The 24,954-nt window shown below is 31.3% G+C and overlaps 4 protein-coding genes across 8 annotated transcripts; 2 read left to right on the top strand and 2 right to left on the bottom strand.

The window, feature by feature from the left end:
- Positions 1-7,255: 7,255 nt before the first annotated feature.
- Positions 7,256-12,087, bottom strand: LOC149908918 (uncharacterized). 3 transcript variants are annotated; one of them, XM_090101597.1, is made up of 9 exons: positions 11,515-12,087; positions 11,288-11,365; positions 11,033-11,079; positions 9,575-10,516; positions 9,284-9,504; positions 9,038-9,183; positions 8,541-8,924; positions 7,998-8,152; positions 7,256-7,707 (listed from the first exon to the last, which is right to left on the bottom strand). In XM_090101597.1, the coding sequence occupies exons 2-9, from the start codon at positions 11,288-11,290 to the stop codon at positions 7,566-7,568; spliced, it is 2,040 nt and encodes a 679-aa protein (XP_089957723.1). In that variant the 5' UTR covers positions 11,291-11,365; positions 11,515-12,087; the 3' UTR covers positions 7,256-7,565. The 3 variants fall into 3 exon arrangements, with proteins under 3 accessions (XP_089957723.1, XP_089957722.1, XP_089957724.1); XM_090101596.1 differs by having other exon boundaries at positions 11,288-12,087; XM_090101598.1 differs by having other exon boundaries at positions 9,575-9,949; positions 11,288-12,087.
- Positions 12,088-13,601: 1,514 nt separating this feature from the next.
- On the top strand, positions 13,602-14,970 carry LOC149908917 (post-GPI attachment to proteins factor 2-like). The gene is made up of 3 exons (XM_090120495.1): positions 13,602-14,170; positions 14,425-14,643; positions 14,721-14,970. The coding sequence occupies exons 1-3, from the start codon at positions 13,759-13,761 to the stop codon at positions 14,846-14,848; spliced, it is 759 nt and encodes a 252-aa protein (XP_089976621.1). The 5' UTR covers positions 13,602-13,758; the 3' UTR covers positions 14,849-14,970.
- L2HGDH (L-2-hydroxyglutarate dehydrogenase) lies at positions 14,918-19,269 on the bottom strand. The gene is made up of 4 exons (XM_090120494.1): positions 18,858-19,269; positions 17,905-18,777; positions 17,478-17,698; positions 14,918-16,703 (listed from the first exon to the last, which is right to left on the bottom strand). The coding sequence occupies exons 1-4, from the start codon at positions 18,932-18,934 to the stop codon at positions 16,543-16,545; spliced, it is 1,332 nt and encodes a 443-aa protein (XP_089976620.1). The 5' UTR covers positions 18,935-19,269; the 3' UTR covers positions 14,918-16,542.
- A 2,046-nt stretch (positions 19,270-21,315) lies between these two features.
- LOC149908915 (uncharacterized) lies at positions 21,316-24,751 on the top strand. 3 transcript variants are annotated; one of them, XM_090101594.1, is made up of 7 exons: positions 21,316-21,633; positions 21,713-21,857; positions 21,973-22,082; positions 22,795-22,862; positions 22,953-23,200; positions 23,484-23,667; positions 24,116-24,751. In XM_090101594.1, the coding sequence occupies exons 1-7, from the start codon at positions 21,556-21,558 to the stop codon at positions 24,270-24,272; spliced, it is 990 nt and encodes a 329-aa protein (XP_089957720.1). In that variant the 5' UTR covers positions 21,316-21,555; the 3' UTR covers positions 24,273-24,751. The 3 variants fall into 3 exon arrangements, with proteins under 3 accessions (XP_089957720.1, XP_089957719.1, XP_089957721.1); XM_090101593.1 differs by having other exon boundaries at positions 21,713-21,853; positions 21,939-22,082; positions 24,116-24,750; XM_090101595.1 differs by lacking the exon at positions 21,973-22,082 and having other exon boundaries at positions 21,713-21,853.
- Positions 24,752-24,954: the final 203 nt, after the last annotated feature.

The following is a 24,954-nucleotide window of genomic DNA, read 5'->3' as shown; positions in this document are numbered from 1 at the left end:
ATTGTGCGTTGATTACAGGAAATTGAATAAGAAAATTATTAAAGAAAGATATCCACTACCACTCATTGAAGATCAATTAGACAGATTAACTTATGCTAAAATGTTTACCTCGCTTGATTTAAAAAATGGATTTTTACATGTGAATGTTCATATTAATAGTCAGAAGTATACATCATTTGTAACACCACGAGGTCAATATGAATTTATTAAGATGCCTTTTGGCTTATGCACTGCTCCTTCTGTTTTTCAGAGATTTATTAATGACATTTTTCAGGATCTTATTATGGATGGTATTGTTCTATCATATCTTGACGATCTCATTTTACCATTTCAATCTGCAGAGGAAGGATTTGTTAATTTACAAAAAGTATTTGACAGAGCTGAAGAGTATGGTTTATTATTTAACTGGGATAAATGTTATTTTATGCAAAAAAGTATTAATTACTTGGGTTATATTGTTTCAGAAGGTGAAATTAAACCTTCAGTGGAGAAAATTGCCGCTGTAGAACATTTTCAGACTCCTAACAATATGAAATCACTTCAAAGTTTCCTCGGACTAACAGGTTATTTTAGAAAATTTATAAAGGATTATTCATTAATAGCAAAACCTCTGACTGATCTACTAAAGAAAGGTATTGTTTTTAATTTTAACTTAGACTGTGAAAAAGCATTTCAGAAATTAAAGTTTATTTTATGTCAATCTCCAGTCTTGAAGATTTATGATCCGAATTTAGAAACAGAACTACACACAGATGCAAGTGCTGAAGGATATGGTGCTGTATTATTGCAAAGGAGTTTAACAGATAATAAGATGCATCCCGTTTACTACATGAGCAAGAAGACATCCGCTACTGAAAAAAAGTATCACAGTTATTATTTAGAAATATTAGCTATTGTTGAAGCTGTTAAAAAGTTCAGAGTATACTTACTAGGTATTAAATTTAAAATTGTTACAGACTGCTCCGCCTTGACTATGACATTGCAGAAAAAGGACTTACCTCCTAGAGTAGCTCGCTGGGCACTCTTACTTGAAGAATATGACTACACGATTGAACATCGGCCTGCAGCAAGGATGAAACATGCAGATGCTCTCAGCCGACAGCCTATAAAGAATATAATTGTACTTACCGATACCGCAGCACGTTTGCGAAGAGCTCAAGACGATGATCTGCAAATAAAACTAATAAAGAAAATATTAGAAAAGGAATCTTATGATGACTATGTTTTAGAGAATGGAATGTTATGGAAGATTAAGGATGGAAATAAATTAATGGTTGTACCTAAGAAAATGCAAAATGAAATTATAAGAAAACATCATGAAAACGGACATTTTGGTTGTGTTAAAACTGAGGAATTAATAAATAGAAATTATTATATAGAGAATTTAAAGGAAAAGATTAAAACAAACATTGATAATTGCGTGGAATGTATACTTAATGCAAATAAAAGAGGAAAGAAGGAGGGATTTCTACATGTAATAGATAAAGGTGATTTACCATTGTCTACTTACCATATTGATCATCTAGGACCGTTGACATCCACCAATAAAAATTATAAATACATTCTTACCGTTGTAGATGGATTCACAAAGTTTACATGGATTTATCCGACAAAGACGCTATCCACCAATGAAGTAATAGATAAATTAAACATTCAAAAACAGACGTTTGGCTCGCCGCAACGAATCATAAGCGACCGCAACACTTCATTTACATCCAACATGTTTAAAGAATACTGCGAAGAAGAAGGAATTATGCATCATACGATCACAACTGGTCAACCGAGAGGAAATGGTCAAGTTGAGAGAATACATAGAATTATTATTGAAGTTTTAAGCAAATTATCATCAGACGACCCTACGAAATGGTATAAACATATTAGTAAATTGCAAAGATGTTTGAATAACACATATCAGAGAAGTATAAAGATGTCACCTTTCCAACTGTTAACAGGAATCAAAATGAATGATAAAGATGATGATATTTACAATAAAATACAGGAAGAGTTTCAGCAACATTTTTACAACGACCGTGAAGAATTGAGAAGGATGGCGAAAGCAAATATTCAGAATATACAAGATGAAAATATTAAAAATTATAATAAAAAGAGGAAAAAGTCGAATAATTACGAAGTAGGTGATTTAGTAGCGATTAAAAGGACACAATTTGTACAAGGTTATAAACTTTATCCAAAATACCTCGGCCCGTATGAAGTTATTGAGAAGAAGAGAAATGAACGATATAATTTAAGGAAGATAGGTCAGGGTGAAGGACCTCTGAGAACCTCAAGCTCAGCTGATATGATGAAGCCATGGGTAGCGACTGTTGACTCATCTGGGACAGATGATTCTGCAGGATGACCGTGTGGGAATAGGATAAAATATTGAGATGTATTTCATAATTAGCTTTATTTTTAGTCTGTGTTTTTCTATTATTTACTCTGTGGATATGTTATCTGTAGATTGAAGATTGATCTATGACTTGACTTTGTGGCTCGGTACTAAAAGAAATGGAGGATTGTTAAAAATGTATTTTTGTTCGGTGTCTGGGAAATAAACTGATTGGGCTAATTTGGCGTTTTTATTTACACCATCCCCACATATAATTTTAATAAAAGTTAATATGTTCTACAGTCTCAGAAACTGTGTTGTTTAGAATAAAGTCTCTAAAGCGTGTTTTATAAATGGTCATATTAAGTATTTATCACATCATTAATTGAAAAACGCAATATTCTACATTTAATAAATCATTATCATTGTATTTTTATTTCTTTTTGTTTTATTCTTACCTGAACTTTCTGGTTAAGACTAAGGACTAAGATCAAAAAATGGTATCAGCTAATTTCGACATTAAAGACGTCTTTGACTGTGTATTCCACGATAACAATAATTGACATCCCAGTATTTAAAAATACAACTTATTTTACTACCTGATATTATTGAAGTGATAGGATCTTATGGTATTAGGAATAGCAAAATAAAACATTGTAAGTCTTTACCTATTTAATATTAAACAAACACAAATTAAATCTTTCACCAAATTAAAATTCCTCCATTTATATGGATTATTCTTCTTTCGTTATTAAATAATAATTAATAACAAAAGAAAAACACACACGCACACAAAACCGATACTATACAGTACTTTCTAAGGTCTCAACACAAGCTATCTCTGTACTCTTAGATTACAAAATAAAAGACAGATGGAGCGTTGCCGAACTAAACCGAATAATTTATCGTCATTTCCATAAAGCTATGTGTGCTGTCATTTCGCCGTTGCACTGTACGTACACGGTGCTTCTGTGTGGGTGTTATGTTACCAGATATTGAAAATTTTCCCAAAATTTTCCCCGACTACGGAAGAAAGAGGGTTATGTTTTTCGAGTGTAGGTATGTATGTATAATATTTCTTTGACACGCCCTGCAGTATAAACTGTGGGATCGATTTTGAGTTGTGACTTATGAGGTGTCATTGCAATCATCTGAATTATGAAGGTAGCTGTGGTGGTAGCACAGACATGTATCAAGATAGACTAAGCGAGTGTATGTACTTCCCGTGTCCAAACTAAGTTATTGAAACTTACTTGACGCTGGCCTACACTCAGTCCGCGCTTGCAGTTCGCCAAGGAAAGACGTGAAGTTAAATAAAGTAAAATGCCGAATTGCGCCGTTATAAACTGTAGAAACTCCACAGCTGTGAGTGGCCGAGTTAGCAGAGATGTTTCCTTCCACCGGTAAGTAATTTTCTAATCAGAATATGCACTATTTATTTTAAAATCAAATAAAGAATATCTGTGGAAAACGATCGTGACAAACACGGATACCAAATCATACGAAATGATTCGGAATACATTGCGGCTTTTACTTGGCACGGTAAAGATCGCGTCGTATGATAACAAGCAATGAATAGCGTCTTCTCATTTTTCTGTTCTCATTTTTCTGTCCAATTTTGTGGTTAGTGATGTTCATTTGATGCAACAGTTCTCGATTCTAATCGATTTTATAATCGAACAGAAAAATGATAATTTGTAGGAGCAATTTTTCAGAAAAAAAGGCATAGATTTTTTTTGTCATTTAATACGACTTGACCTAGAACTTTTAAGTATTTTAATACAAAGGTACATATCCAACAGCACTACCCCGAATATCTTTTAACCATTTTACCCCTAAAAATGGCAAATTCATTTTCAAAATACTGGCAGCATACGTTGAAGTTTTGAATTCCTTCGTATTTGTAAAATTATTATTTGTATACAAAATTAAATAAGCCAAATAATCTACAGAAAATCTGTAAAACGATGTTTTATCTTTTTGTTTGTTTTCGGGAACAAGTTTTACAGCGTTTTAATATCACAAGACAGCATTTTTTTACTAAAATATCAAACCCCTTTTGACGTATTGCATGACACTAGAATCGCTATAGCACTAGCGGAGGAACGTATTCGTTTTTGATTTCGTATTTTCTTTGACAAGGGCGATGAATGATTGACATGCTCCATCTGTATTTTATTTTGTAATCTAAGTCTGTACTAAATTTGAAGTAAATCCATCCATCCAAGTACCCCCAACTAGCAAAGATGTCCTATAACAATAACTTACATCACTAAAAAGCTTTTTAAATGACGTATAGGTAACAGTGTCGCGGTGACAAGCTTGTTGTATAATAGCGTATAATGAGATGATTTTGCTCTATAATCATACACAGCAAATTTGTCCCATAACAAGGTGATGTAAACGTTTATATCACTATTTTATACGGCGTTTATAGAGCAGCTCTTATCCAGATTTTGGTACAGCAATAACAGGACGATATTATCACATAACAGCGCTGGTGGTCTCTTTTTTACAGCAAATTAGTGCAATAAACGATTCTAGGGTAACCTTTATATTCCCATGCCTATAGAGGCGTAAAAAAATCTACAATAGGACAATTTAGTGTTGTAATGGTTTTCCTTATTACTATTATAGCACTGTGAATCTTCATGGTTGCTGAAACTCCATAATAGAGCAATTAGGTGATATTATATCCGAGTTTTATATCACTTCTTTGTAACCTAATTGAATTATATTAGTGTTTTTCTGCCCATTATAACGCAGTGGTTTAATAGCTGAGTGGTCAGAGTTATAGGACTGATTTACCGTATAAAAGAGTTAATAACTCTGTTATGTAACAAAAACGGCGTATTAATGTAGTAAAATGCGACACTTACGAGAGATATACGGCCTATAAGAGAGTTTCTTTCACTTTAAAACAACAAAAACCTGCCATATTGTCAGCACCGTCTCGTAAATAATTGAAGGGTTCTATTTAATAATCATGGATTGAATGAATTTAAAAAAATCGCAGCTTCAGTAACGATTGACACCAGACAAATTCAAGGTGAGGCTTCGAATACGGACAATGATTCCGTACAATCTGTTACATCCTATGAACAAAACCAAGTTAACAGCCATCATGTGGTTTGTGATAATTCAGAAGCAGACCATTCAGACACTAGTGTTTTGCTTGACACTTCGGGATCGGAATCTAAAAATCGGAATTTACACTAGAAAATACAAAATAAAACATGTTATAAGTTAGTTCTTTAAAGAAACGAATCTTCAATGGCGGCGCTTATCATTCCCTCTCGCTCACACACGGCCGTACGGTATGCAAAAAAAAAAATGGAAAAATAAAATCACTAAAATGTATTTGATTTTCCCTATATTAGTTTTTATAATAAATTTACAATGACAATTATGCATTTGCGAAAGTAAATAATGTTTTATTGGAATTTGACAAAATATGTTCTTTGGGAAAAGTTGTTCAGTTTTATGGGCTTATTACAAGTATTATGGGGATTTTATTACATTCTGTATACGTAAATATGATAATTCATATAAATACACAAATACAATAACAAAAAAGTTTGTCAACAAACAATTTGAAATAATTAATAAAATAATTATCAATTTACGTTATTTTTATTTTCTTTTTTGATGATCCTACCATCTGTCAAAGTCAGCTTTGGCCGCCATTGAAGATTCGTTTCTTTATTGAACTGACTTATATATGGGTTTTCTATTTACATCAGGGAACCCTACTATACTCGGATTTTTAATTAGATAAAGTAAACTGACGTTTTCTGTGTTGTCAGTTTTTGATGAAATAAAAATAGAGTTGTCACAAAGTGAATGATTCAAATTCGGGAATGAATGAAATTGAATCGATCGTCTAGTGAATATTTAGTGTGTAACAATATAACACCAAATAAACACAATAATGACAACAAACACAACGTAATTAGTTACAATTAACGAAAAAATTAAGAAAACAGTAACGTAAACATCGTAAAAATAAAAATAAAAAAATGATTATAATTACATTATACTAGTAACTTATATCTTATATAGCTTTATATATTACAATTAGAAATAATGTTATTTTATAGTTTGAAATGATGAACTATTCACACTCATTGTTCATTCATCTGATTGAATGAGAACTGAATTCCTCACTATTACTTTAAATGTGGCAACATTATTTTACAAAGTGACATTAGCTGCTGTCAGTTTACTTTATCTAATTAAAAATCCGAGTATAATTTAATCCAGTATATGACATGACAGTTGTCAAAACTACGTTCGTTTGCGGACGTATAATAGCCACGGAGTTGCTATTTGGCATCCTATAAAGCAATTTGGTGTAAAATTAGTTTTTTAATTACTTAAAACTCAATAATTCGAGGGGGGCATGAAAAAAACAGCGTAATTATGCATATAATCTATCAGTAAAATTTCATTCACAAGTCAGTTTATGTATCTAACATAATTAACAGTGTAACAAAAATTAATACTCGACACCACGATGATGGTTCCTATAGTTATTTACTCGTATTATCAATTGGTACACGATTTACCATTTTGTATTATAATTATAGCGTCGCAGTGACTTGTACATCGCAACTTCGTGCTACAAAAGATTTGTGGTTACTCTTAAAACACAACTTCGCGCTGTAACAGCATCGCGGTTCCTTTTATATCACTACCTCGCTCTATAACAGCATCGCGATTCTATAAGTGTACTCTTCTATAGGTCCAATTGGCATCTGAGTTGCTGCTACAGCAACACAATACCATCAAATGGCTTTATAAATGCGCCACTTTGGGGTTTATAGAACGTTCTTATCACCCATAGAGAACTACCAGTTAGCACCTCTGAAACGTTCTTATCCCTTCTATAGAGCAACGATTTGTTGGTTGGGCCTATTCTATAAAAAAAAGAGCGTGTGTGCTGAGCACACGTGTCAGAAGTGAAACTTCTTTGGCAAGATTCAAAGATAGCAAAATCGTCGCCTTACTCCATGACGTGATGGTATTGCCATGACGCGACCTTGAAATTTTACTCTCAACGCGCCTAAAGAAGTTACACTTCAAAATATTCGATGTACATAGTTTTGAGTTTCCTACGATTTTATTATATGTATAGATGCGGGTAATACTTATTACCATCGATAATCGATGTATCCTCACATTAACCTGTACTAAGTACCTACTACTTATACCTACAATTCAGAATATTATAGATTTAATCGTCCGGTGGTTTGTAATCAGGTACTACTTGTAACACTTTCTGTCGCCATTTCAATTTCCTCGCTTCCTGTTCACGCTGTAAAGCATTTAGCGCCGGCAATGTCCGCCAGCATGTGAACGTCTTGAATAGAAGGTTACTGTTGGAAAACAAAAATAATCCATTAATTATCGAATAGAATTCAGATTTTTATCTCCTTACATTTTTCAAGAAAAAAGATGTATGCTTATATACCAAAAACGATAAGTAGACAGGCAGTTTATAAAACGACAATAAAGTGCGGTCTTTTACTCTCACGCAAAAAAAATCAAATCAAATCATTATTTATTTGCCAGAATGTTTAAGTAAAACATATTACATCACGCTTGCTCGCCTACACCAGTCGGGCAACTACCTGACAAATGGGGGTAATACATATTTAGTATTTACCAATTGTGATAATTCACCGCCTTGGTCCATTTCATTGAAAACTCTTCTTTCATGATTTTGACGTATTCACGGAACCTCCTAAACGTTATCTGCGTTACGTATAGATCATAATAGTCCTCAGCAACTTGCTTTTTTAAGATGTATTCATAATGATGCTAAAAAAATAAAACATAGCTAAGTATCTATAGGCCTATTGATTAAACTTATAAAACAATCATTCTTTGCTTGTCTGACATACACACACATATTTATAATACGAAGATAACATTCAAACGATATTATTAACTAGCTTTCCACCCGCGGCTTCGCCCGCGTTTTCAAAGAAAAACCCGCATAGTTCCCGTTCCCGTGGGATTTCCGGGAAAAACCTATCCTATGTGTTATTCTGATGTATAAGCTATATTGATGTAAAGTTTCATTCAAATCCATTCAGTAGTTTTTACGTGAAAGAGTAACAAACATACATACATCCATACTTACAAACTTTCGCCTTTATAATAGTACTAGACTAGATATTAAGATTAAGATAAGATGTTAAATCACCTCTTTTAAAGCATTAAAAGTTCGTTTTAAAATTGTTTTTCTATAAAATTCTTCGGCTTTGTAATTTCTTTCAAACCACATATCTTCTGTATAAAACATCCAATTTAAAAAAATATTTTTCATTAACTGGAACTTATAATGTGCCCGCGCTTTTTCAATTTTTTGTTGTTTAATTTGAATTAACAGTTGAAATGGCCGAAGTCCATATTTCAACATTAAACTTTTTTCATAATGTAAGTCAGCCATTACAGTTAAAGCTCTTAATCGTTCTGCGTGTTGTTTTTTCCTTATATTTTCTATCTTTTCTTTTTTACGTTTTTGTTTCAATTCCTTCATTCTTTTCAGTTTTTCTTCTTTATCCATTTCAACCTTCTCTAATTCTGCCTATTAATTCAACATTTATTAGATAATGTATTAGTAGTTAGATACATAGCATTTAATACGCACATGCTTTTAGAATTAGGTACCATTCTGACTACACATTGATTAAAAATTACCTGCTGTTTAAGTCGTATTTTTTCTTCTTCCATTTGTTTCCTTCTCTCCCTTATTATGGCATGCTTTTCTTCTCGTTTACGGGCTCTAGCTTCCATCCTTTGTAAAAATTGAGGCACTTTTAGACATTGTAATACTAATGACGGCTCTGTAAAGATTCAATTAAGTATTTTATATCTTTGTTTAAAATCCAATCATTTTATTGTTTTGTTGATTGTTTCCTCGATCCGTGGTTCATAGTTACGTACCTTCGATTTCTTTAATATTAAGCTCATTGGTTAGCAATTTGATTTTGGGTTTTAAATGTTTGTCGATTTCGTAATAAGTTTTTCTAACTTCTTCTTTCATGGTGTCTAAAGAATGTCGGGAAGCTTCGATTATTTTGTTATACTTGAGCTCTTCTATCAATTTATTTTGTTGCTCTAGTTTAGCCTTTTGTAATGCAATTATATTTCTTTGAACCTTGTATCTACAAATAAAAATCTTGTGAACATTTTGAACAATATTTAAAGTCTAAGTTTCAGAAATTAAAATCTTACCTGTGTTGATAACTATTATAATCTCGTACGTGAACTTTTGCTTTATGTGTAGGCTCTGCCGTATCATTCACAGTTCTTTTTGCTTTACTAATTTTGTCAAGAAACATATTGAGAGTTTGTTTTCTCTGGCGGTTAATCATATTTTCTGTTTTAATCTTAACGTACGATTTCCATTTTCGTAAATATTTTTTACATAAAGTCATCTCACGATTTTCACTCAGTGGTTTTACTTTTAATATATCACTAATTGAGTTTTTATCTGAGATGTTATCATCAATGATCTCTTGTATTTTGTAACTGTTAGGAAGTTCTGTATTTTCTTTTAAATCTTGGTAATTATCATTTTCGTGAGAATGTATGTCATTATTTGGTTCACTGTAATTTGAAGTAATAGTCATCATTATTAAAAGTGATTGCAAATCAGTTTCTTTTGTAAATTCTTCGGGATGTTCTGTATCAAATGTATGTAATTTATTCTGATCGTTTAGTGTAATTATTGTTTCAAAGTCATAATCACTGCTGGGATAAGAAATTTCCGTAGTTTTATCGCTATTGCTGTTATTTTTCTCATGTGCATCAAAATGTCCTGCGATATCAACCTCCTCTTTATAGGGATTGTTATGTGACAATTCGGTTGCCTTTAGTTTCGGTAAAATTTTAAAATGGCTTTCATTTTCTACTGTTAAATTGGGAAAATCGTGACTGTTCTGCATGTATGCACACAATTCATTTTGTAACGAATAGGCTTCCTTTTTGGATGCGTTTTTATGATAATTTTGACCATCTGCTTTAACTGGAACTTTATAATATTTGTTTCGCTTTTTACAGTTTTTTAATATCAACTGATTATCCGCATCTTTATTTCGAAATAAACTATGAAGTTTCGCTAATTCAGTATTCACTTTATAGAAAGAATTATTGTAGATTTTATGCTCCAATTTTCTGAAAAAAATACATTTTTTTACGTAATTCTACCTGTTTTAATGCTCAATGACTATTGCGCTAATCTCAGGAACTACTGGTCTGTTTTGAAAAATTATTTCGGTGTTAGATAGCTTTATTGCCATTTATCGAGCAAGGCTATAGGGCAGGCTAATATATTATAATATATATCATCACGCTAAGACCAACAGGGGCCTAATTAGCATAAAAATAAGGTGCGTAGAGAAAAATGTCGAGGAGAGCTAAAGTATACTATAAATCACGCTTTTTTAGCACAATCACCTAAAAAATTAACGCGAGAAAAGTATTGGAACACTAAACTTAGAACTGTAAGTATTTAATCAATCATCCAGAAAATCCCTTTTAGTTTTCAGATATTATTTTCCCGGATAGCTACCGTAGGTACTGGCTAAGTGAAAATTATGAAAAAAAACCTAACTGCAACATTTCAGTAGACGGTCAGTATCTAGATATATTAAAATATTATATATAGGTAAGTATGTCAATATTACGTACATTTTTGTTTGATTAATTTTTTGCCGGTGTTTTTGTGTATCCTTTGCCTGAAAATAATAATTTAAAAGTGAAAAGGAGGAAGTTATACACAAGGTAGTTAGGTATTTAAATAAATAGAATAAATTGCAAATGAAAATTCAATTTTGAAGCTTCCGTTTAAAGATGTATTTAATAAGCTCTTTACTACACCTATTTCATTACAATAATTACTTTCAAAGAGTAAAGTAATACATACATTACTTTGAACCAACATACCATATCTCTTCGATGCTCAAGACGTAAATAAATATCTTCACAATTATAATCTGGAGCGTATTTTAAAAGTTCAGCGTCCTTAAAAATATTTTTATTTAAAAGCTCTTCCATGATGTATAAACATTACTATGACATATTATTTCTAAGTTCTAAGTTAAACAATAATCATAGCGAGTTTATGATATAAATCGTAGGCGTCTACTTATCGAATGTATAAAAACCCTCACCGTGGATCATCAGCTAACGATATAGGGTTGTGCGTTGCCAGGTAACTGTTTTTTGTTTTATCAATGATTCTACGCCGCAGCATATCACTGCATGATAACTCACCACATGATCTATAGAGGTTTCCTTGTCTTGGCGTAGATCACGTGGTGTGGAATTTCAAGCCCAATAAGTTATTAAAAAATTGGTTGTCTGTAAAGTCGGATTACTGACGAAAGTTGAACGTGACAACGTCCGATTGTGCTTATTTGTCGCTCGTTCCGCACTCTCGCTCGCACTTTACCTTACATGGAACGCCTCAGAGCGACGTAACGCCGCATGAGTCATGTTTTTTCGTGCGTGCAGCCGGCTCTATCGAATTATAAGACGTTTTCACGTCAAAAAAAAAGTAACAAGTACCTACTTATTCTACCTAAGAAATCACTAGTTACATTATTTTCGCAAGATTGCCTAACTAACTAGTACTACTCTTTGTTACCTAACTCAACACAAGTTATGATATCAATCAAAATTTTAAGATTGTACATCTTCAAAAACAATTATTGTACGTACTACCACCACCACCACCATCACATTTAAAGAGTTAAGGGGTAAGGTATATTATAAAGGTCAATAATGTCTTTTGTATTGGCTAAGCGCTCACGGTTGCAATTAAGCGTAAAAATATACCTTTTTATATTACCTTTCATGTGAACTAAACAGCCTTCTGCTTTACTAAAAACTGCTCAGAAATTAAACCAAGAGGAATTTCCTACTCCCTGGAGTAGGTAATTGAAACGGGAACTTTTTTGGCCCAAACCAACTAAGCAAACCAACGTCCAATAAAATATACTCGTATTAGCTAGTTCAATGAAGAAACGAATCTTCAATGGCGGCCAAAGCTGACTTTGACAGATGGTAGGATCAGCAAAAAAGAAAATAAAAATAACGTAAATTGATAATTATTTTATTTATTATTTTGTTAATTATTTTAATTTGTTTGTTGACAAACTGTTTTGTTATGATATTTGTGTATTTATATGAACTATCAAATGACATATACAGAACGCAACAAAATCCCCATTAATACTCGTAGTCTCGTAATTAGCCCATAAACTGAACAACTTTCCCCAAAGAATATATGTATTATTAAAGAAAATATTATTTACTATAGCAAATACATAATTGTCATTCTAAATATAAATGGCGAAAATGTTACAAACTAAAAAAAAAAAATTAGGCTCGCCGGTACAATAATTACCCAAAACTTGGTGATATTACTGTGAAAAGTTCATATTATTTCTTGTCCATATTTTTTTTTGCAATTTCAAGGCAATTCTCAAAACTTTAAACTCCAATATCTCAGAAACTAAGTGACTCCTCACCCCCCCCCCCTTTGGAGGAGGGATTCCCACCACTCCCCCCTCCCCTCCCCCCACACAAAAACCTTAAATTCGAGGGTTGTATTTGTACACTTCTTCCAAAAATTATAACAGGGAAAATTAAATACATTTTACTTTACCCTATTTTTTTTTGCATACCGTACGGCCGTGTGTGAGCGAGAGGGAATGATAAGCGCCGCCATTGAAGATTCGTTTCTTTAAAGAACTGACTAATACACGATCAATTTTCTGTTATTTTATTTTTTTATGGAACATTAATGATTTGAAAATTGAATGCCGGGACGAGGAGATTAATAATTATAAACCAGTCGTAAGTTACAGTAAACTTTTTTGCGTACGTATGGTGCGTATATTCGGTTGACGTGTTGAGAGTAAAATTTATGGGTCGCGTCATGGCTATACCGTCACGTCATGGAGTAAGGCGACGATTTTGTGATTTTGGTATCTTGCCATAGAAATTTCACATCTAACACGTGTGCTCGGACAACACGCTTTTGTTTTTGTTATGTTAATATTTTGTTTTAATGTTTAATTGTCACGAATAAAAAAAGTGATTTGTAGATTAAAGTTAATTATAATTTTACCAAATAACTAGTCTAGAAATAAATTTATAAATATTAAAATAGCAACTCTGTAAACTGACATTAGATTCTCTATACCAAGAAGCTCTATTGCTCTATACCATTTGTTTTGACTTTTGACATTTGCTCATTGCTGGCAGTCTGATAAATTGCAGATGCATTGCAGAATGCAGATTGCAGCTCAGCTTTTACTGCAATAATTTACTCGTAATCTAAGTTTCTGACTAAAGTAGTTACTTTTAATAAGTATATCGTGCTTCCTATGTATAATTAACAATTGCCAATGTATTTACCACTCCATAATGCATCCGAAAAAAAGTATTTTATTAAAATTCCAATAACTAAATTGGGCTTTGTTACAGTGTCTCTTCCATTATTTGCATTTGTTATGTGTGTCCTAATGACTATGTATAAAGATTTTGAGAGAGCAAATAATACTCACTGCAAAGTTCCAAATGTGTTTCCGTCGATATCAGCATCAATCGGAAATTATGAACCACAACGAACTATTTGGAAAACGGCTATATTCATTCACGCTCCATTAAGGTTTTTTATAATTTATTTGCGATGGGAATATTATAGGAGCATCATTAGAAAAAATTGTTTAATTGTAGTAAAGTTAGCAGTATTTTTAAATGTTATTGAAAATTTAGCCTTATTGGGATTGACACAGTGGACATCATCTTTTAACTATCGTAAGTTCATAGATCAATTAAAACATGTACACATTGAAACTAATTTTAGATTTAATGTTAATATAATAAATGTAACTGGCTGCTTCAGATTCCAGTTTGACCCATTTTATACTGACATTTTTAATTCAAACTTTGACTTATCCAGTGTCAATACAGTATTTCCAAAAATTTACCTTTTTTATTTTTTTTTTTACTACATATTATATTTAATAAGTAGTTCATTGAGACTTAATGAAATATATTTTTTTTTTCAGCGTATCATGAGGCATGCTTTAAAACATTTATTGGAACATCAATATTTTACATGTTCTTCACTTGCATGATGCTGACAAAATATAGAAGAAGACAAACTAGTTCCCCAACAGAAGCATACTCTTTAAAACTGAAATGGCGAGCATTTTTCATTAATGTTGGGTCCTTTGCATTTGCGGCCTATTTCTTTTTAAGACACAATAGACTGTGTGAACCTTATGGTAAGTGATTGATAAACATATTTGTAAATAATTAAGCTTTTATAAGTTTTCACTAAGGACAATGCTTTTTGTTTCAGTTTATTCTATGTTTGGATTCTCGGAATATATAGTAGTAGTCAGCAATATACTATTCCACATGACCACAATATATGATCTCAAAGTACAGTATATTTATTTCACTAGGAAAGGCATAGCCATAGAATGACTCAGGATTTTAAGTGACATATTTTTGGTACAGGAGGAAATTAAAGCATTTCAAAAAAGAAGTCTTCAGGAATAACATAATTATTTTTATTTAAATTTATTATTAACAAATCTTAAAACTAATAACAATATCTAATCAAACTTTAATAAAAAAACATATGTATAATCCATCAGTATCATGGTAAAAAATATTGCAATAATAATGTTTCTTATAGGTAGTTTAACAGGCTTATAAAAAATAGATGATATAATATTTGAAGTATAATAATTGATAGATGCAGAAAACAACAAACTTTGAAGTAGCTAAGTGCCCAAGCCTGATTATTAGCAAAATATTTAAATGTAAAAATATTTCTGCAAATAAATAAAAAATACGTGTGGCACTCGAGCACTACCGCGATAAAGCTATTGCATAGCATCGCATCGCTGTGCTGGTTGGAGTGGGGGGTGGTAGGTTTTTTCGTTACGGAATTTTTACATTTGGTCGCCGCGCTCAGTCTGAGATAAAAGCTATGCAATAGCTTAAAAATCTATCTAAAATATGTATTTAACATTTTATTATTTTAATAATTATGTATAAAGGCAAGCGTCTATATTGTTAGAATCTTTCCAAATATAGATACATACATAATTCATATTAAGATATAATATAATATTGTACATATAATGTCCAATCAAAAGTAATAATGTTATGCTTTTTTACTATCATTGTGAAATCAAAAATTGTGTTTTGTATGTGTGTAATGTGTATCTTCACTGATTCTTATCCTACTTCGATATAATATATTCTGAGTGTAATGTTTTATAAATTACCATATACATATGTTTATAGTCCAACTTATTTCACAGTTGTTTGGAAACATAATAATTAATACATTCCCATAAAGAAAATTGTTAATTATTGATTTATGAGTCAAAAGGAGCTAGAAGAAATATTCTATTGAATATTGCCGATCAACTTTAGGTGCTATATTTGAATTAGAAATGCTTATGTAAGTAAAAGAACTAAATATTTTTATACTGTGTACATAATTATGTAATTTTATTTATGTGATAGATGAAGAAATATATTTATAATGGTAGCTTAAAGTCTATACAGGTTGTTGATTAGTACATAAAGCATAGAGTTTTAATATAAATGCTACAGAATTGTTCAATAGCTAGTAAATAGAAATGATTGATTTTTTTGTTATAATTACCTTTAAAACATACCAATAAGTATTAGTATGCCAAAATACTTTTAACCATTTAATATATATAACAATCATGTATTTTGTTTATAATACATTTTTGTTATTTAAATATTATTGTTGAGAAAAATTTCACAGCAATAATATATTATTCATTTTTTAAGCCAATATTTATAAGCAGTTGGCTATTATATTATTGCATAATAAATATTTTATTTATATGTAAGTTTGGTTTATAAAACATTGAAATATTATGTTAGTTTGTACACCCACAGATTCACAATATGAACAATCAATAAAATGTAATAACTTTAAAAACAATAAATAGCAAACTTATACTAGCATTTGATCTTAGTAAATAAAAATAATATAAAAATGAATAACAATAAATTAATTATAAAAATATTGATTTTGTAAGTAAATGCTTTAAAAAAATAAAAAATCTTTGTTATAGTATCACACAATCCTAGCGCTTACATCAATTTTTAACAGACTGTGAAACTGATTAAAACTTGAATTCTTCTCTCATTTTATCAGCAATCATTTTTGCAATAGCAAGAGATGAAGTAGCACCGGGCGACGGTGCATTTCTACAGTGGAGTACTCTGCTACCAATCGCACCAGAACCGGGCTTGGAATCAAATACAAAATCTTCAATAAGAGTACCTGAAATTTAACATTTCACTTTACTGATTATTTTTTATGATCACTTGTTTTCATTTGCTTAAACAAAATGTTACGGCCCGTTCACACATGGAAATCCGTTTTACTTGTACTTTTTTAACGGAAACGTCATAAATTTATTCTCTGTTCACACATAGGCACCATATAACGTCCGTCATTACTGGATCCGATGTGGGAACAGAAATCTCTCGCAGTATACCGTCGTTAATCTACAAATCAATGATTACACACAATGCATGCGCGCGTTCTCTTTGAATGTACAATAGAAAATGCGAGTCAAAACCTGTCGCATCACTCACCCTCCTACACCCCGCACACACCGCTCTTCATATATTATATTTTTACTTATATAGTATATTTTTACTGTTCCGTCGTCCAGTATTCGATGACAAAACGGAATGCAATTTTTTTACGGATCGATATTTTTTACTGTATACAGAATACTGTCCCATGTGTGAAGTCGCTCATACAACTACATACGCCATCGACGAAAAAAAACGTACACGATAAAACGGAGACAAGTGTGAACCGGCCGTTATATGTGCTATATTATGTAGGTACTAGTAGTATTTATCCTTGTCTAAATGATAACTACTCACAACATAACAATTTACTGTTGGGGAAAAATAAAATGAATAAAAATGACTTGCAATAAATTATGAGACTTATACATATAAGCTTGAGTTTAGTAAAACTAAGGTTTCCGTAACCAAAAATATTATTTAACAAAATGATAACTTTCATAGAACAACATACCATCCTTTGCCATGGCCTGTGCCCTCACTCCAGCTGGTCCTCTTTCAACATCACTACTTGTAATATCCTGAATGTATCTTTGTATTTGTCTCACTTGCAATGGAATGAAGATTGACCTGCTCATCTCTTTGAGCCCAAAGCCAGCATATTTCAGTGCCATCCTTCGGAATCCAGAAAATGAAAGTATTTCCTTCAATTCTTGCACATTAATATCACCCCATCTGTAATAAAAAGATAATAAATTACCCAAACTTTAGTTGGTGTTTATATTATAAAATATTGGTTATAATGAAATAACCAGAAGTCTAGCTTAATCCATCAGGCCCCGGAATCACAGACACAATAGAAAATCTATTGTGTCGCGGTCGGATCTGGCTGCTCGGTGGTTGAGAGGTTAAAATAATTAAAATTTACCAACAATACTAACCTATAACCTTCCTTACAAAATGCTAAAATAGCATTAGGTCCAACAATCACACGACCATCAATCCTTGGAGTTAAGTGGACTCCAAGGAAAGGAAACCTTGGATCTGGTACAGGATATATATTTGCTTTAGCAAGATTGCTTTTATGTGGAGATAAATATAAATATTCTCCTCTAAAAGGAATTATCCTGGGTTCTTCAGGACAACCTGTTAATACAGCGACACTGTCTGATTGTAAACCACAACAGGTAAGTACATATTTTGCATGTACTGTGTTATCTTTTGAGTCAGTTATAATAACAGGATATTCTGCATTTTCACCTTCAATGAATTTTTTAACTTCAAAGTTCAAATAACTTGTTCCTCCACATTTATTAAAATCTTCCACATAGGATCGAGTAACAACACCCCAGTCTACAATTCCTGTATGTGGAGACCACAGTGCTTGCAATCCTTTACAATGTGGTTCTAATTGTTTAATTTCTTCAGCATCTAATAGTCTTATATCTTTTACACCATTCTTCAATCCTCTATCATATAAGTCAAGAAGGCGAGGTACTTCTACTCTATCTGTTGCTACTATAAGTTTTCCACACTTTGAATATTTAATACCTTTTTCATCAAAATATTTATAAGACAGATTAAGACCTTCGACGCAAAGCTTTGCTTTCAATGAACCAGGCTTGTAGTAAATGCCAGCATGAATAACTCCACTGTTGTTGCCACTTTGATGGAAAGCAAATCTGTTTTCCTTATCTATTAGTGCAATTTTTAAGCTTGGGTGTCTCAAAGCTAACTCTCTTGCAGAAGCAGATCCAACAATACCACCTCCTACTACAACAACATCATAACATGGTATTTTTGCTTGGCTGTATCTAAAATAATTATTGTTATTCCTTTATGAATATCTATGCTAACAAAATGCAAAACTCTTATTAAAATTATGGTAACTTACCTGCGGTAATAGCTCGCCAAGTTATTCTGACCCGTAAAAACCCTTGAAATTTTTGGTACCTTACCTAGAGGTGACATTATTAAATAATATTAAGCAATAATTTTTCAAGTCTCACAATACAATCTGTACAGATAAGTGGTATTAAGATAAAAAATCTCAATAATAATCTTCTCATCAACAATTCAAAGAGACCATTTTTTGAAGATGTAATTATTAATTTATGTACTTATTTTAATAATCACCAGTATTTTATTGGTCTTAGGCATATAGTCAACAGTACTACTACTACGGTCTGACTCATCTGACTGAGTCCTTTGTCTGATTCTTGGAGGAAATTTAGTATTAATAAAATAGGTAGGTAGGTACCAAATACCTACGTCCTATTGTTTTTATTCTATACGTTTATCTCACTGTATTTCGTAGCTGTATTTATACCTACTCACTCTGAGTACTCACTACTGTATTGATGGAAATTAGAAATGTCTATCTGACATTGACAAATAAACGGTTAGGGCCATGCTTGGGGCCATGCCATGGCTTGGGCTTGCCCATGGAAATATATATAAGCTTGCCCATGTTATTATATGTACGTCGTCACCAAAGAAGCCCCGTGGCGAATGTGTAATCGGAACTAAATTTGACTGCCTATATTTTGCGCGTAACATGGCGTAACTATTTTTTCACACAGTTTTCTGGTTTTTAAAAATTCATAACTTAAAAACTAAGCTGTATTTCCGTCAAGTTATATTTCAGATTTAGGTTCGACAGTAAATAGCTAACCACAAAAAAATTACAGCTATCAACTCGACGCCCTTAGAGTATATATTACAATTTTTACATGATTTTTACAATACAAACTACAAAGTACAGATAAGAACGATACAGATAATACACGAAAGATAGAATCACAGATTAAGTAAAAACTAAGAGTATTTAGGTATTTAGTTGTTGAATCTATGATTCAGTATTTTATTTTTGACAGTTGACACCACAGGTTGACACTGCGTCCTGTCCAGTGTGAAGCTCTATGGCTCGGTCTATGGTGTGAAGTGTCCAGACCTATGGTCGTAGACGGAGAATCCAATAGACACCGGCAATGCGTGTCGCAGAAAGGGATAGAAAAGATTACGTCACAATATTTAGGGTTACCATGTGAGGGAAAATTTACCCCACAATTTGTAAGATACAAATCTCTCAATATCATTATTCATATAAGTGGATAATAATGAGATATCCACATAATGATATTATGTAGATACATACTTACATGTCTATACTTAATATTATAAAGAGGAAAGGTTTGTAATTATGTATGTATGTATGTATGGTTTTCACGCATTAACTACTGGACCGATTTCAAAAATTCTTTCATCATTAGAAAGCTGCATCTTCACTGAGCAACATAGGCTATATTGCATTTTAAAAAAAATTAGAGATCCTTACCAAAAATGCAATAATGTATCCTTAATAAAAATTCTATCATCGCGTGCGCTGCGGAATCTATTGAAGATAGAACAAAAAAATGTTCTACGGTATTATAGAATGGATCAATACCTACAAGAAAGTCCGCGATATTCCATTCAAAAGATATAACGAATTTTTAAAAGTGTCAATTTACAGAAAATAGTAGGTATACTGTATAATTCAATGAGGAGGCGTAGTACGGGAAAAAGCCATTGAATATTTCAGATATTTAATTAAATACACACTGCAGAATATATATTATTACTAGCGGTCCGCCCCGGCTTCGCCCGTGGTACTTACATGTTTTTAACTATCCTATCTCTCAAGTTGGATCGAACTGCACATGGTGTGCGAATTTTATTATAATCGGTTAAGTGGTTTAGGAGTCCATTGAGGACAAACATTGTGACACAAGATTTATATATATTAAGATTTCACATAATAGTGGGTAACAATTTGTAGAAAAGTTGGCAACACAAAATTTTTTAGGTTAAAATTTATAATTATTATTTTTGTGGTTTTTAAACAATGTATTCAAGTCAACAGCACGTGATACACAATATATTAACACGCTAAAATATCATGAAGGCCTATTAACTGATAAAGAGTTGTATACTTACGAGTGAAAAGACAATCCAGGCATTTTCGTTCCACTATCACTTTTACACCCTTTAACACTACACCGCACCATGGTATTATTTTATAAGGTATTAACGGTAAGTTTAAATTATGCAAAACCAAACACAATGAATTACTTCTAACTTATAACATGTAAAAACTATATTTTAGGGAAGACGATAGTTAGCTGTCAAACTTTGTTTAGCAAAGTAGGTTGCTTTTCTTGAAAAAAGTGGCACGCTGGGTGAAACAAAAAATTTTATCGTTCTCTCTCATTTCTTTACACAACACCGGCATAAGTTTCTCTTTTTCTTGTGTGAATGCGACATAAGATTTCAATTTGTCTATTGGTTTCTCTGTCTACGCCTATGGTCCAGACTCCAGCGTCCGTCGCTTACTGTGGTCGCATAATAACAACAAATGAAATAATAAAAATTAGAAACAATCCAAGAAATACAACCAGCAACATTGTACTCATTATTAATTTAACTAATTTATAAGTAATTTTTATTTGAATATATCTGCTCACAGTTACATAGTGCCGAATAGACGTACAATATTTCTACAGTACAAAGTATTATTTTTATGATTAAATTTTGAATTATTGACTAACGATATGTCTGACCAATACTATAATCTCTCTTGGAATTCTCATAAGGACAGGATTGGAAAAGGATTTTCTTACTTACAACAAGTGAGTGGCAGTCAAATTGTCAATTACATGCTGTAACATTTACTTACAATTTATTGGAATAATCGTTTTAATATTTTAGAAAGAAGAGTTTGTGGACATGACTTTAGCAGTAGAAGGACATCTTGTTAAAGTTCATAAAAATGTTGTATCTTTGGTTAGTCCATATTTAAAAGAACTGATATCTTCAATACCTTGTGACCATCCAATTATATTTCTCACAGTAAGTAGGTATAATATGCCTTAAAATAATTAGTAACACAAAATATATTTGTAATTTCAAGTTGCTTTTTAAATTTAATTTTAAGGATATTAGTCATGAGGTTTTGGGCCTTATTGTAGAATACATTTATACTGGAGAAGTTGAAGTCCCAGTCAATATTTTACAACCATTTCTTAAAGCTGCTTCAAAGTTGGTGCTATTAGGACTAAATGAACTTTCTTCGTTACAGGTAATATATAAATACATAATACTAATTGAATAAATAACTTTAACATTAAATTTTTTATGTTAATGTTATATGAAAGTTTTTTGTTTTAATTGCTATTTAAATTTGAATATAAGGTATGTTCATAATCTCTATACATATAATACTATGTCATAATCTGACCCAAACGGATTCACCTGCATGGATGTTGGAAATATGTACTTCTAAATGCATGTGGCTCTCACAATTTTTCTGGTATTTATTTGAAAGAAACAACCAATTGGAATAATTTTAAAAGTAATGTCTAGGCACTGAAAAGAGCTTTATTATCAAGTAATTTATTTAGATAAATGACAAACTTTAAATTATGGGCTGGCAATTTAATTAACTTTTGAATCATAAAAACATTGGTATAAATTATAATGACAGTTATGAAGAAATGTATAACAATATAAATATGTAGAATATTTTATTTGTATATTGTCAATGGTTTTGCACTAATATAATAATAATTATGTTTTTAAGCAATTTTTCTGAGATTTTGATTTATATTACTTATTACAAATTTTGCAGGGTTTTACATTTTACCTTTTTTAATATAAAATATTGACACCCAGTGATGATGTGGTTTTCTATTGATAAAGAGTTTTTAATCTCATGGTATTACACATAACACATCATTCTGTTTCTTGGTAGAACACAAGTTCGCCCCCACTCTAATATGAATTTATTTCAGGGATCTGTGCCAGAAACTATGGGAAACAATAACTATGTTGAACCAACACTTGATCTGCCCGAGATGATGTATGTGTTCTAATATTTTAGATGATTTACATAAATGTCTAATTCTTTACCAAGAGTTCTATCAATATATTTATATTTTATTGTTTTCAGCCCTACCACTTTTCCTGATTTGTCCAATACTTTTAATTTTAATGAAATTCAACCCAGCACAGAATCTGCAACGGACATAATACAACAAAGTTTTTATAATGTTAATTTATATGAAGGTGATACGCAAGAAAACCCATCAAATATTGATAAAAATTTGACTTTTGCTAACAATACTAGTAATAATGATCCAACTGCTGATAAATTTAATGATGCACCTAATGTTATGGCAGATATTACAGTGAATACTGGTAGGTAATTTATTACTTCGTAATTTGTATGTTTGTAATTAAAGTTCACTAATATCTAAATCACTACACAATTAACTAGTGGCCATATATGTCATTTTAATTCAAATACTTAATTTTTTAAAGATTTACAGTAGAAATATTAATTAAGTATATTAAAATTCCAACATGATTAAAAATCTTTATTAATTTTATTTTTTTTATGTTTTTTTTAGATTCAAATTACTATTATGAAATTAAGAACTTGTATATTGCATATTGATAATAAACTTAATTCTATTTTCAGATTATAAACATCAACAGTATTCAATATCTACTAGAGGCGCTTTGCAATTGATTTTAAATCGCTATATCTACCTCATGCATCATCAATCTTTCCAAGGTTTTAAGCGTCGATGGAGATGTGCAGATTATCGGAGAAAACAATGCCAAGCTTTTGTTGACACAGAAGGAGATATTATTACAAATAGGTAAGGTAATGTAGATAGAAGAAATAGGGAATATATAAAAAATTATTAAGTGTTAGTCAGACTCGCGACACTATAGGTTCTATGCTAACACATGAAAATAAGCTAAACTCATGCCAAAATACTAATGCTAAACAACTTTATCTGTGTATTTTAAAATATGAAATCATTATAATTGTTATGACTATAATTTATTTAGCACTAGCGGTCCGCCCCGGCTTGGCCCGTGGTACATATTTCGCAATAAAAGGTAGCCTATGTTCTTTCTCAGCGTCTAAAGATTGCTTGTGCCAAATTTCATCAAAATCGGTTTGAGAGGTTTAAGTGGGAAAGCGTAACAGACAGACAGACAGAGTTACTTTCGCATTTATAATATTAGTAGGGATTAATAGTATTCTTACTATACATTAGCAATTTTAATTTTAATTGAATGTTTCTTATTTAATTTTAGGCTTAATGTACATAACCACCCCTTTCATGATGACAAAATATTGAACAAAATCAAAGACAATCAGATATATGCCTCAATAAAGAGTGTAGAAGTTAAGAAGAAAGAATATAACAACTTTGATGCGACTAGAGAGGGACTAGAAGATGATACCACATGAATACATTAGTATTCATGATCAATTAAAGTACTTTAATTTAAATATTTCTTTTTTTTAATACACATTAACTATTATTAAGTTAATGTTTGGTATATTTGTTGTAGTCATATGCCAAAACTTTTTTTTTAAACGTTAAAATGTATATCCGGGGATATGGATACGAATACGGCTATTCGCTGCCAAGATCTGCAATTACAGAACTTACGGATCTTTATTTTGTTACTAAATTGATATAGTTGATTGTAAGTGTTTCAAGTGTTCCTATGAAATTGGTTTGGTTTCTATATTGATTAATATCATTACAATAATTATTCAAAAGGTTTTGTTTTTCTCATTTTCATTTAGTGATGTTATAACGTTGTATAATATTGATCTCATTATAAATAAAGATTGTTGAGATAGTTTAGTACCTACCAGTTATTTACTAATTTGGTTTGTTTAGTTACTATCATACATTTAATAGTACACAAAAGTGATATAATATATGTAATAAATAATAATTGATTTTAAGAAATAAAAATACTCTGAATGTAATTCAATAGCTTTTTAATTCTACCTAACATAACCACATATAATATGAAATACTATCGCTTGAAAAATATTAAGGCGAAGGATCCTTAAAAGATCCACTACAAAATTTGATATTACGTAAGGATCATCGTAACTATGAAGAATTTCCTGA

The sequence above is a fragment of the Colias eurytheme genome, chromosome 4, assembly GCF_061535395.1.
Source record: "Colias eurytheme isolate Ceu_HAF_F1 chromosome 4, ilColEury1 Martin Lab GWU primary, whole genome shotgun sequence".
Classification (NCBI taxonomy): domain Eukaryota; kingdom Metazoa; phylum Arthropoda; class Insecta; order Lepidoptera; family Pieridae; genus Colias; species Colias eurytheme.
Note: the sequence above shows the minus strand (reverse complement) of the source record. Positions and strands in the feature narration are given on the sequence as shown.

Coding starts and splice junctions, on each gene's coding strand:
- LOC149908918 (XM_090101596.1), bottom strand. CDS start 11,398: ATGGAAGAGCTTTTAAATAAAAATATTTTTAAGGACGCTGAACTTTTA. Junction 9,184..9,283: donor TAATATTAAAGAAATCGAAG/GTACGTAACTAT, acceptor GAATCTTTACAG/AGCCGTCATTAGTATTACAA. Junction 7,708..7,997: donor GCGGTGAATTATCACAATTG/GTAAATACTAAA, acceptor GTTTTCCAACAG/TAACCTTCTATTCAAGACGT.
- LOC149908917 (XM_090120495.1), top strand. CDS start 13,759: ATGTATTTACCACTCCATAATGCATCCGAAAAAAAGTATTTTATTAAA. Junction 14,171..14,424: donor GACATCATCTTTTAACTATC/GTAAGTTCATAG, acceptor TTTTTTTTTCAG/CGTATCATGAGGCATGCTTT. Junction 14,644..14,720: donor TAGACTGTGTGAACCTTATG/GTAAGTGATTGA, acceptor TTTTTGTTTCAG/TTTATTCTATGTTTGGATTC.
- L2HGDH (XM_090120494.1), bottom strand. CDS start 18,934: ATGTCACCTCTAGGTAAGGTACCAAAAATTTCAAGGGTTTTTACGGGT. Junction 18,778..18,857: donor TTGGCGAGCTATTACCGCAG/GTAAGTTACCAT, acceptor TAATTATTTTAG/ATACAGCCAAGCAAAAATAC. Junction 17,699..17,904: donor TTTTGTAAGGAAGGTTATAG/GTTAGTATTGTT, acceptor TTTTTATTACAG/ATGGGGTGATATTAATGTGC.
- LOC149908915 (XM_090101593.1), top strand. CDS start 21,556: ATGTCTGACCAATACTATAATCTCTCTTGGAATTCTCATAAGGACAGG. Junction 23,201..23,483: donor AGATATTACAGTGAATACTG/GTAGGTAATTTA, acceptor TTCTATTTTCAG/ATTATAAACATCAACAGTAT. Junction 23,668..24,115: donor GGAGATATTATTACAAATAG/GTAAGGTAATGT, acceptor ATTTAATTTTAG/GCTTAATGTACATAACCACC.